At 47.8% G+C, this 12,754-nt stretch overlaps 1 protein-coding gene across 1 annotated transcript in view; it reads right to left on the bottom strand.

Annotated features, from left to right (window-relative positions):
• Window positions 1–9,294: 9,294 nt before the first annotated feature.
• Window positions 9,295–12,754, bottom strand: part of piwil2 (piwi like RNA-mediated gene silencing 2) — a 40,156-nt gene continuing 36,696 nt past the window's right edge. The window contains exons 22-23 of the mRNA XM_033013887.1: window positions 12,155–12,262; window positions 9,295–9,911 (exon numbers count right to left, since the gene is read on the bottom strand). Coding sequence (XP_032869778.1) covers window positions 9,755–9,911; window positions 12,155–12,262 — 265 coding nt within the window. The 3' untranslated portion in view covers window positions 9,295–9,754. The remainder of the gene's footprint in view (window positions 9,912–12,154; window positions 12,263–12,754) is intronic.

Below are 12,754 nucleotides of genomic sequence, written 5' to 3'. Positions count from 1 at the left end.
GTACGTTCACCCCGTAGAATTATAAAAGGACTGGACAAGCTAGATGCAGGAAAAATGTTCCCAATGTTGGGCGAGTCCAGAACCAGGGGCCACAGTCTTAGAATAAAGGGGAGGCCATTTAAGACTGAGGTGAGAAAAAAAATGTTCACCCAGAGAGTTGTGAATTTGTGGAATTCCCTGCCACAGATCACTGGATGGATTTAAGAGAGAGTTAGATAGAGATCTAGGGGCTAGTGGAATCAAGGGATATGGGGAGAAGGCAGGCATGGGTTATTGATTGGGGACGATCAGCCAGAGATCACAATGAATGGCGGTGCTGGCTTGAAGGGCTGAATGGCCTCCTCCTGCACCTATTTTCTATGTTTCTATGACTTGTTTGGGTTTTCTCCGAGATCTTCGGTTTCCTCCCACACTTCAAAGACGTACAGGTTTGTAGGAGAATTGGCCTGGTATAAATGTAAATTGTCCCTGGTGTGTGTAGGGTAGTGTTAGTGTGCAGGGATCGCTGGTCGGCGCGGGCTCGGTGGGCCGAAGGGCCTGTTTCCACGCTGTAGATCTAAACTAAAGACAACAGGTATTGCCTTACATCTGCTCCCAATGAGTAGTGCAATGGACAAGACTTCACTCAACTGGATTTGAGCTCCTGAACCAAACCACCAGTGGATAACTTGTGGCACAAGGTGGAGATGGTCTCATGAACAGAAGGCAGCAGACCCAAGCAATATGCAGAACAGCACGGCTGGTTCTATCTGCTCACGGCCTTGACTCCTGGGCAAGAAGCCTCTTTCACAATGCTCTGCCTTGAACAGTCAGTGACTTCTCGACTCCGCTTATATCCACTGTAATTTAGAAGAATGAGAGGGTTTCTTATAGAAACATATAAAATTCTTAAGGGATTGGACAGGCTAGATGCAAGAAATATGTTCCAGATGTTGGGGGAGTCCAGAACCAGGGGTCACACAGTTTAAGAATAAGGGGTAGATCATTTAGGACTGAGATGAGGAAAAACGTTTTCATCCAGAGAGTTGTGAATCTGTGGAATGCTCTGCCACAGAAGGCAGTGGAGGCCGATTCACTGGATGTTTTCAAGAGAGTTGGATACGGCTCTTGGGGCTAATGGAGTCAAGGGATACGGGGAGAAAGCAGGAACGGGGTACTGATTCTGGGTGACCCGCCATGGTCACATTGAATGGCGGTGCTGGCTCGAACGACACTCTCCCGCACCCATTTTCTATGTTTCTAACTTCTACAGAAGTGTCTTTGCAGATCAAGAGCAAGTTTAAGAAAATTTGGAATAAAAACTGGACGGAAGAAGCAGAACAAATATTTTATTTTCATACAACATGTTTTTTTTCTCCAGAGTACACCCTCTGGAGGGACAGTGGAAACAAATTCAATGGTAACTTTCCAATAAGAGGAATTGGATGAATTCACCCAAACAGGAATATTTGCAAGGTTGGATAGAAACACAATTAATGGAACGCTCTCTCAAAGAGCCTGTGTGGATATGACGGGTTAAGTCGCTTGCCCGCGGGTGATGGCTGAATGCAGACCATCTTGTGATGATCTATCCAAGATATGGATGTCAATTGTACAGCAAAGTTAAGGCTTAGATATTGAAGTACCTAACAGAGAATCCATCCTAAACCTTCAACATAGTTTAATCATAGATCATATCTCCTGCATTGACAATTTGGGGGGGGGGGGGGAGAAACAACTCTTTAAATGCAAGAATACAATGCTTACCATAGTGTTTAGGTAATTCATGCAAACAAACAGATTCACCAAATTAACCACAATCCACTATCGAGATCAATAGTGGAAACATCCAGGAACCTACATCTTGTTCTTCATTAAATCAATAATTTTAAATAGTTAAATCAATTGGTTTAAAACAGGCAAATGAGTGAACTAAACTTTTGGCAATTAAATCTCTAAGGCAAGGTTAGACTGAGATGACAAAGCTGAGCTGGGGAAATGACAAACTCAAGTGACTTCAGTAACACCAACTCCAACTGGAGTCCAGCAGACATGGGGGAAGGGGGAAATGGATGAGTTATAGTGAGACTACTAGGGCAGAAACTGCAGCCTCTGCCATGACTCCATTGCAATGCGGTGGATGGGAAGGGAGAGAAGGGAGCAACGTGGGGAAGAAGCAACTGAAGTGGAGCGACTGAAAGCAAACTTACGAGAAAAGAGAGTCTGTAGAACAGGGCAGAAATTTGGCAAACTACTGTGGAAACAACAGATTTTTTTCGATATTAAAAGTAACAGCACATCGGCAGCAGAGCAGGAAACTAACGAGGCCTGAAATTAAAGTGACTTGTCTGGACGTAAAGCATTGCCAGCGAGATGCTGGATGAACTAATGGTACAAGTAGTGATGAGTGGGGCTGATCGAGGAGCTGGCAAACTGAGCAATGTTGGACACATAAATATTCCGGGGTAGTCATCTTAGAAAAGACCACCGGGATCGGGAAGGTGTGACTGTGAAAAGATCAACCGGGAGAATGGGTCTGAACTCAGAAAATCAGTGAGTGTGGTGGTCAAAGATAGAGAAAATGAGGCGAGGTCTGCTGTGTGAGCCTTGTCCCTCTTTCACTAAAATAATAATGCTGTTGATGAGATAAACTCCACATGTTAGAGGGGGAGAGCAAGAGAAGATAATGGTGCTGGGTACGTAATGCTGAGGCTCTTTAAGGCGCTGGTTAGTTGTATTGTGAGCAGTCTTCGGCCCCATATCAGAGGAGGGATGTACTGGCATTGGAGAGGGTCCAGAGGAGGTTTGCGCTAACGATTCCCAGGAAGGAGTGGGTTAACATATGAGCGTTTGAAGGCACTGGGCCTGCACTGGCTGGAGTTAGGAAGGATGAGCGGGTGACCCCATTGAAACTTACCGGAAGACCCCATTGAAACTTACCGGATAGTGAAAGGCCTGGATAGAGCAGCGAGGATGTTTCCACTAGTGGGAGAGTCTAGGACCAAAGGCCGTAGCCACAGAATAAAAGGATGTACCTTCAGAAAGATGAGAACATTTGTTAGAGGGTGGTGAATCTGCGGAATTCATTGCCACAGACGGCAGTGGAAGCCAAGTCAATGGTGGAGATTGACAGATTCTTGATTAGTGAGGATGTCAGGGTTTTATGGGGAGAAGGCAGGAGAATGGAGTTGAGAGAGAAAGATAGATCAGCCATGATTGAATGGCAGATTAGACTTGATGGACTGAATGGCCTAATTCTGCTCCTTGAATTCATGAACTTATAAAGCCATGGTCTGATTCATGAAGCAGATTTATGAGTCTTGCTTGAATCTCTAATGGAGCATGTGGTTACAGTACTTTGTTGCTTCTGCCCAGAGTTTTGATGAGGAAATGATGGCTGGAAAAAACCAGGAAGGCTTTTTGAAGCGTGATTAGATATATCAGAATCAGCAGAAGGCATGAAGAAAATTTGATTGTACAATATTTGGAAATAATAGATTGGGAGACACAGTTTGAAGATGATTAATAGACAGAAAACAGTCAGAATTCAAGGGTCTTGGTCAAGTTGGTTGTTTGAGGGGCTTTTTAAAATGAAGATGAAATGAGAATATGCTGATGACCCTTTCAACATGGTACAAGCACAGCTAGAAAGAGGCACAGAGTGCTGGAGTAACTCAGCGGGTCAGGCAGCATTTCTGGAGAACGTGGATAGGTGAAGTCTCAGGTCAGGACCCTTCTGAGTTACTCCAGTACTGTTTTGTTTTGGTAAACCAGCATCTGCAGTTTCTTGTGTCTTCTAGAAAAAAAAACATAGGAAGCAAAGTTTCCAATCCAGAAGATAGGAGCACAAGAGTTAGGACATCTTGCTCTTAGTGTATAATCCTTTGGCAAGGCTGCAGCAGCAAGACTCCATGTCATTCACTTCTCATTTATTAAAGGACTCAAATGCCTTTGAGGTGCAATGAAAATTTGCGATGTCAATTTCTGGGCTACGGGGAAATTTTAGTTGAATAGCCCAACAATTAAATGAATGATAACATGGTCTCATCTCAAGATCTAACCATTGTAAGGGATGACTAGATGTTGAGGCAGTTTCATCTGGCTAGAGGGGTTGGGGCTCAGACACTATCACAGGATGAAGGCAGGCCAATTGGCACCGATCTGTGGAGAGGTTTCGTGTGAAGGGGATTGCGAATACGTCTCTTCTCTGGGCCAAAGCGGGTGTTCCAGTCCTTGTGAATAATTAGCAAGACGACCAGTGGAACAGTGGTTCGAGTGGACACAGCCCAAGGGTCAGATCAACTCGTACACCAAGGGGATGAATCGTATTCCCGCTCCCGTTTGGATTGTACGTATTTGAGCGATAACTGTACAACTTGCATGAGGGCACTGCCTCACAGCTCGAGTGGCCAGGCTTCAATCCTGACCTCCAATGCTGTTTCGTTGGAGTTTGCACGTTCTCCCCATGCTTCTGTTTCCAGCCACATCCCAAACAAAGCATTCGTCAGCGGATTAAATCGGCCATTGTAAACTAGGGAGCGGCAGCATCAGGGGGGAATTGATGGGAATGAAGGGGGGAGAGAATTACATGGAATTAATGCAAATGGATGCTTGGGCTGAGCAGACTTGATGGGCCGAAGGGCCGATGTCGGTGCTGCATGACTCACCTATCCTGATGCTCCACACCACCAAAGCTGCCTGTGATCAGGCACCAACACCATCTCACTGTGTCCATCTCCTCATAGATAGCTTGCCAGATTTAAATTGGCTCTCAGGTGACGTTCCTGACGTTGAGACGAACTTTGATTGCACAGTTTGGTTCAAGACAGAGGCACAGCCACAGATGCCGACAGGTTTTCCCAGTGTGGTCTGGAGCAGGGAGGTTGTAAAGCGGTCAATGGGATCGCTCCGATTTGCCCGCAAGTTCCTCAGAGGGCAAGAACGACAGGGTGACCACAGTGGCGGCCAACGTTCCCGCTCCGGCCAGGAGTTTGGTTCTTCCCGGAGTCCCAATTCCTTGCATTCATCCATGAGCCCCAAGCTCATTTGGCTTTAGCTACAGGAGAGGATAGACAAGGGGAGCTAGAGGGAACATTGTTGTCCAGTCTCTGCCATGGACGGGCCAGCATGGAACACACACACAACTGCATATGTAACATGTAGACCCAGCCAAGTTAGTGCAGGCAAAAGCTGGATGCAGTGTTTGATTGAAGATGGTGAATGGTGTGGGAGGAGAATGACTTGAAGTTTGGGTGATCACACCCCAGGAGATTACTGACTGCATTTTTGCACCATTACAGAGCTCAGCATACTGTTGTACGGGTGGGACCAGCCTCATAGCAGAGAGGTGGTGGCTCGCCACACTTCCCCACAAAATCAAAACGAGAGATTGAACAATACGAGATGTAGTTCTTCACAAAATAGCTGAGGAGGCTAGGAGTGAACTGAAGATTTCAAAACTGAAATCAATAAATCTCAGCCATAGTGAAGGAATGGCTCAAAAGCATTGTGTGGGGAAGAACTGCAGATGCTGGTTTAAATCGAAGATAGACACAAAATGTTGGAGCAACTCAGCGGGACCAACAGCGTCTCTGGAGAGAAGGAATGGGTGGTGTTTTGGGTCGAGAAGTCTGAAGAAGGGTCTCACCCATTCCTTCTCCCCAGAGATGCTGCCTGTCCCGCTGAGTTACTCCAGCACTTTGTGTCTATCTTTGGCTCCGTAGCATTGACGGGCTGAAAGGCCTCTGTTGTTCCTGCACTCAGATTGGGGTTAACACACAATGAACTGGATGTGCCTTACCCCATGCAGAATGATCCCTCTGCTGTGAAAGGTCAGTCCGCGTTGTGCAACATACAAAATAATTCCAATGGCTTCCAATGGACCAGCTGGTGAACAGCTTGGCACAGAAACAATTTGGGCAACTCGGGGATGCTTGTAAGGAGAGCTCGGCCCTTATTGTTACTCAGATTTACAGAGATGAGTGCTGCTGTGGGTCCAGGCCTGGATGAATCCTCTGAGGCCGCACAGATTCCACTCTGCACTGGAGGAAACACCAACTTCTTCCTGCACCATTCACGAACCACACACACCATCTAATGAACACAGACCAGGTCATGCACAAATTCTTCACACTGGGTATAAATTCAAGGACGGCGGTGGTTCAAGATGGCAACTCGCCATTAGCTTCCCAAGGGCAACTGGGGATGGGCAGTAAATAAACACTGGCCTTGCCACAGAACAAAGGGTGGGGGAGAAAGGTCTTTCACACATGGAAGGACATTTGCTTACAGTATCCCCCAGCCAAGGGCAGTGGATATGTGGCTACACAGTGCTCATGACCCATCTACCTACACAACACAATCACACCACTGCTTGCTAACACATCAGCAACTACCAACTGACCAAAGTTGGCTCGATTTGTATGCGACAAATGTTCACATTAAAAGATTTCTATTAAGTTTTCCAGAAGAAAAATTTGGCATCTTGGGTTGAGATTTACTTCAAACAATTCAATTGTTTTGGGACGAAAGCTGAGTGAATCGTGGCGTGGGAAGCAGTCACAGTGGCGAGGCAACATTTTTGCACAGCGGAAGAATTCTAACGGGGTCAGCAGAGGGTGAAGAAGCCTCCAAATGAGCCTTGCTCCTTGTATTACTACACGCAACAGAAAGATGTGCGATTGGATGGAGACACCTGGCAAAGAGGTGAAGCAAAGCGGAGCTGGTGTAATGCAAGTGCAGTACAATATTCAAGACCGGAGTCACTAAATGGAAACATCGTTTCCTCTGTTGTTGGAATGGGAATTTCCTGCAGGGAGAGGAAGCTTCAGAACTACAAAGTCCCTTTGTTTGGCGTGGATCGGAATTCAGCGAGCATGCTCTGTGGAAGGAATTAAAAGAGAAGATTCTGGGATTTCTATTCATCTTCCTCACATCCGAGTGCGTAGATCAGGTCATCTCTAGTCCAGCAAACCACACGTTTCTCCAAGTGAGCTGGCCCTGGTGGTGGCAAGGGTGGAGATGGACTTGTTCGGAGGTCCGTGTAACCTAGATGAGGATTTTCCTGGGGGGATTTTGCATTGTTCTTCCCGGTTACACTGCCATTTGTTTCCCCCGCCTCTTCCATTAAATCAGAAGATTGACGAGTGGCCCCATTCTGTACGAGTCGGCCAGGTGCGGCAATTGTGCGGGGCTTTCAATTGATTGACCGATGCAGCGTGGAACTTGGCCCCTTTGGCCCGTGCAGACCATCGATCGCCACAGCCCTGTGTGTGATCACACTTTCCCGTGCACTCGGGGGGGGGCAATTTACAGAGGGCCAATTAACCTACAAACCCGCACGTCTTTGGGGTGTGGGGGGAAAACAGGAGCACCTGGAGGAAACCCACGTTGTCACACCGAGAGCATGAAAATCACACAGGTTTCGAGCACTGGAGGTCAGGATTGAACTCAGGTCTCTGGCGTTGTGTGGCAGCAGTATTACCCGCTGCGCCACCTCATTGCCCACTGTGAATGGATGAGTTTCTTGCCCACTATGGTTGCACAGAGACAATCAGTAAGACGGGCAGCATGTGCAGAGGTGAAGATTGCTGTTAGTATTAACAGTTTCTTTCCACAAATGTTGCCTAATGTAGTGGTGGGCTGTTCCCAATCCAACCATTTTGCAATCCCTCTCTTCCTGATTATGCAACTTTTCCAATTCTCAGGGAGACACCCAATGACGTTTCTCCACACCCAGCTTGGACAGCGTGCTCCATGATGGCAAGGAATATGGAGCAAACAAACGCCACGGGTTAAACAAGGAATGAAAAATGTGAACGCCTCCACTGAACTGGGCTTTGTATTGGTTTGCTGGTTTCTAAGCAATGGCAAGTTGAGAAATCTGTTAGCTACAAGACCCACATTGTTACTTTCAGACCTGTGCAGAATAGATGGACAAACTAAGTGACCAATGCCTCAATCCCTACTGAGTAATAGCGACCAGATGGTATGGAGGTGGTGGTGATGGGGGGGGATGAGCAAACGCTACTGAAAATAAACCACCAATGTTATTCTTCATTGTCACCTTCCTCTAGTAAACAATGTTCCATTCAACATTCTCCTTAATCTTCGTCCCCTTTGCTCTCTTGGTTTCACACTTTACCCGTCCATATCTCTGTGTCTCCCTCTCCCCTGACTCTCAGTCTGAATAAGGGTCTCGGACAAAAACGTCAGCCATTCCTTCCATCCAGAAATGCTGCCTGACCCGCTGAGTTACCCCAGCATTTTGTGCCTGTCCTCCAGGTTAATACCCGGTGTGAAGCCGTACGTGCCCCCTGCAGGCCAGGCTGTGGGGAGACGGGGTGGGGTGTGGGGGTGGACAGCCAGCGAGCTGGTCTACCGCTCGATGTGATCACATCACACCACTGATGCTACACACTGGTAAAGCTCACTGATGGAACCCCCAACCTCTGCACTATATACACTGCTGGGGAGGTCAGTGTAAGATCTCAAAACCAGCGAGTGAGACGCACTCAGACAAGACGACGAGGAATCATGGAACCAAGGTGTGAAAGCCTTTGATAAAAAGGATGAACTTTCAAAATGGAGATGAGCAGCAATTTCTTTAGCCAGAAGGTGGTGAATCGGTGGAATTCATTGCCACAGAAGGCTGTGGAGGCCACGTCAATGGATATTTTTAAGGAGAGATTGCTAGGTTCTTGATTAGTAAGGGCGTCAAACGTTACAGTGAGAAGGCAAGAGAATGGGGTTGAGGGGAGAAATAGATCAGCCATGATTGAATGGCAGAGGAGAATCACTGGGATGAATTGCCCAGTTCTGCTCCAAAGTCTTATGGTCTTAAGAGAAGGAGCAGGTACCATGTAAATAGATTTGAGAAGCAGCATCGATATGTTCCTTAGTCGTTTGGGTCTCGATTAATATATCTGTACTGTATGAAAATGTGAGAGTTCTGGAGGGTTCAGTCAGAGGGACTGTTCTAGGATTGGAAGGTTCAAACTGCTCATGGTTTCTGCCACAGACAGCATGTTGCCCAGAACAAGGCAGGACTGTTGAATTGAATTTTTGATTGAAAGATACAGCCTGGACATGGGGCCTGCTGCCTATGAGTTCACACCAACCAGCAATCACCCGCTCACACTAGTTTGATGCTATCCCACTTTCCCACCCACTCCCTACACACTAGGCAACAATTTACAGAGGGCCGATTAACCTACAAACCCGCAGGTCTTTGGGATGTGGGAGGAATCCGGAGCACCCGGAGGAAACCCACAGTGAAAATGTGCAAACTCCACACAGACAGCACCCAAGGTCGGGATCAAACCAGGATCTCTGGTGCTGTGGAGGGAGTGGCTCTACCAGCTATGTCACCGTGGCTCGCACTGGGACCACGAGGCTGTCAGTACAAGCACTCAGTGCAGAAGCTTGTACACGAGCCACATTTGAGTCTGTTGCTTGGGTGGAGTCCATGAGCAGCACTGATTTTCACAGGCAATACTTATCTTCCAAGTAAAAATACACTGTCTCTTTCAGGCTAGCCATTGTGTTTGGTTTCCTCACCAGCTTGCCCTGTCATTTCCTTCTCATCCGGCGTTACTCGGGAAACAAAGACATTTTAAAGTCAAACATATTTCTGCAGCCAAAAATAAGCAAATAAATGTTTTGGGTGGAAAACAAGCCCACGTGGCACCTTGACCAGGGCTCCCATCCGCATCGCATCGCATCACTCCGTGTAACAGGCCACCACCCTCAGTCGCAGCGATCGCCGCACAGGCCGTCACAGGTAAAACAGCAGCTCGGACAGCATGGCGGACGGCTCCTGGTGCAGGGACTGGCCGCACAGGAAGGCCAGCTTGTGGGCGTACTTGCAGGGCGCTGGCACCCGGATGGTGCCCGACCAGTTCCAGTACATGTGGCACAGCTTGAAGGTGAGCCTGCAACACAAAAGGCAAAGTTTCCACTGGGAATGGTTCAAAGGTTCTTTATTAGTCACATACACCAATTGGTGTTGTGAAATGCCGATTGCCATTGCAGCACATAGAAAAACAAAACAACATAATAATAAAGAAATTTAAACATAAAAAACATCCCCCACAATGGTCCCCAATGTGAGGGAAGGCACAAATCCCCATGTCCACCCATAGTCGGGCCAATTTAGGCCTCCGCAGTAGGCTTTACAGAGTCCCGATGTTCCAGGCGTTTCTTGCCAGATGATGGTGCTCCGGCGTCGGGAGAATCCTCACAGCGCCCTGGGAATGGGAATAAAAGGATAACCGCAGAGTGCTGGGGGAGGGGCGGCACGGTGGGGCAGCGGTAGAGTTGCTGCCCAGCAGCGCCGGAGAACCGGGTTCCATCCCGATTACGGGCGCTGTCTGTACGGAGTTTGTACCTTCTCCCCGTGACCTGCGTGGGTTTTCATCGAGATCTTCGGTTTCCTCCCACACTCCAAAGACGTACAGGTGTGTAGGTTAATTGGCTTGGTGTATGTGTAAATTGTCCCTAGTGTGTGTTGGATAGCGTTAATGTGCAGGGATCGCTGGTCGCTGCAGGATCGGTGGGCGGAAGGGCCTGTTTCCGCGCTGTATCTAAACTCAAACTAAACTCAGCGGGAGAAAAAAAATAGGTGACATCTTGGGTCGAGACCCTCAGCTGATACGGTTACATTTCAGAAACATTCACTAACCCACTAACCTTGAACGAGCAGCATTATTATTGCATCATTTAAACGCAAATAAACTATTTTGGCAAATTTACATTTGGCTCTTGTTTATCAGAACTCTGAATAAATAATCATAGAAGTAGCAAAAGGTGGACAAAAATGCTGGGAAAACAGCGTGTGAGGCAGATTCTATGGAGAGTTTCTCCGGCATTTTTGTCTACCTTCGATTTTTCCAGAATCTGCAGTTCTTTCTTAAACATAGAAGCTTCACTCGAACATGCAAGGTCAACCTGCGTCTCACCAAGAGAGGGGGGGTGTGGGGTGTCTGTGTGTGTCTCTGTGTGTGTGTCTATGTGTGTGTGTGTCTCTGTGTGTGTGTGTCTCTGTGTGTGTGTGTGTGTGTGTGTCTCTGTGTGTGTGTGTCTCTGTGTGTGTGTGTCTCTGTGTGTGTGTGTCTCTGTGTGTGTGTGTCTCTGTGTGTGTGTGTCTCTGTGTGTGTGTGTCTCTGTGTGTGTGTGTCTCTGTGTGTGTGTGTCTCTGTGTGTGTGTGTCTCTGTGTGTGTGTGTCTCTGTGTGTGTGTGTCTCTGTGTGTGTGTGTCTCTGTGTGTGTGTGTCTCTGTGTGTGTGTGTCTCTGTGTGTGTGTGTCTCTGTGTGTGTGTGTCTCTGTGTGTGTGTGTCTCTGTGTGTGTGTGTCTCTGTGTGTGTGTGTCTGTGTGTGTGTGTGTCTCTGTGTGTGTGTGTCTCTGTGTGTGTGTGTCTCTCTGTGTGTGTGTGTCTCTGTGTGTGTGTGTCTCTGTGTGTGTGTGTCTCTGTGTGTGTGTGTCTCTGTGTGTGTGTGTCTCTGTGTGTGTGTGTCTGTGTGTGTGTGTGTCTCTGTGTGTGTGTCTCTGTGTGTGTGTCTCTGTGTGTGTGTCTCTGTGTGTGTGTCTCTGTGTGTGTGTGTGTGTGTGTGTGTGTGTGCGTGTGTGTGTGCGCGTGTTAAACTAAAGCTAAACTACTCACCCATTCTTGGAACCCCAAATCCTCCGCTTTTTGTCAATGCAAAGATAAAAGTCACCAATTTCAACAGGCACCTGAATTATTTGTTTATAAAACCCATCTATCAACCAGTTAATAATATTCTGATGCGATTAAGAAGACAACCCTTGATGTTGACTCTCTTGATGAAATGTAACAGTTACGCTGTGAGAAAGGGGGGGGGGGGGGGGGGCAGATTTTATTGGATTCGGGGGGATAATTTTTTCACGCAAAGAGCAGTAGGTGTGTGGAACGAGCTGCCAGAGGAGGTAATTGAGGCAGGTATTATTGCAACGGTTAAAAAACATTTAGACAGCTACATGGATAGGACAGGTTTGGAGGGGTATGGGCCAAACACAAGTAGGTGGGACTAGTGTAGATGGGACACATTGGCCGGTGTGGGCAAGTTGGGCCGAAGGGCCTGCTGTAAAAGACTATGAGTAACATGGTAAAATACAAAGCTTCTTTAAGGAGTGATCTCACAGCTCTGGCCGCCTACCTCTGAATGTGGTCAGGGCTGAGGTTCAGACTGTTAAATACACAGATGTAGCGGGTGGGAATGCCACAACCCTGGTGAACAGTGTGTGCCATCAGGAAGAAGTCAGGCCTGCAAAAACAAGAAGAGCACAGTGAATATCAAGGCTGACTAAGTCATCTGTCCTTTTCACACCTTACCGTCCATATCTCCAGTCTCCCTCTCCCCCGGCTCTCAGCTGAAGAAGGGTCTCGACCCAAACCTCACCCACTCCTTCTCTGCAAGGATGCTGCCTCTCCCGTTGAGTCAGGGAGTCGTGATGCAAGCTTTTTGTAGGTCTTGGTTAGATCGCATTTGGAGCATTGCGTGCTGTTCTGGTCGTGCCACTGCAGGGGGCTCATGTTGTCGACCCCCCCCCCCCCCCCTGTGGTGAGTGAGCCATGTCAACTGACCTCAGTCAGGCCAACGACAACAAACAGAGAACAGCTTGGCGCCAACCCGGAGCATGCGCCCTTTATAACGCCGGGAACCTACGGATGTCGAACTTGATGGCATCACCCTGCTGCAGACTTCTGCTGCCTCAAACGCAAGAAGCAGCAGCCACTGCAGGAAGGATGTGGAGGC

The sequence above is a fragment of the Amblyraja radiata genome, chromosome 39, assembly GCF_010909765.2.
Source record: "Amblyraja radiata isolate CabotCenter1 chromosome 39, sAmbRad1.1.pri, whole genome shotgun sequence".
NCBI lineage: Eukaryota > Metazoa > Chordata > Chondrichthyes > Rajiformes > Rajidae > Amblyraja > Amblyraja radiata.
Note: the sequence above shows the minus strand (reverse complement) of the source record. Positions and strands in the feature narration are given on the sequence as shown.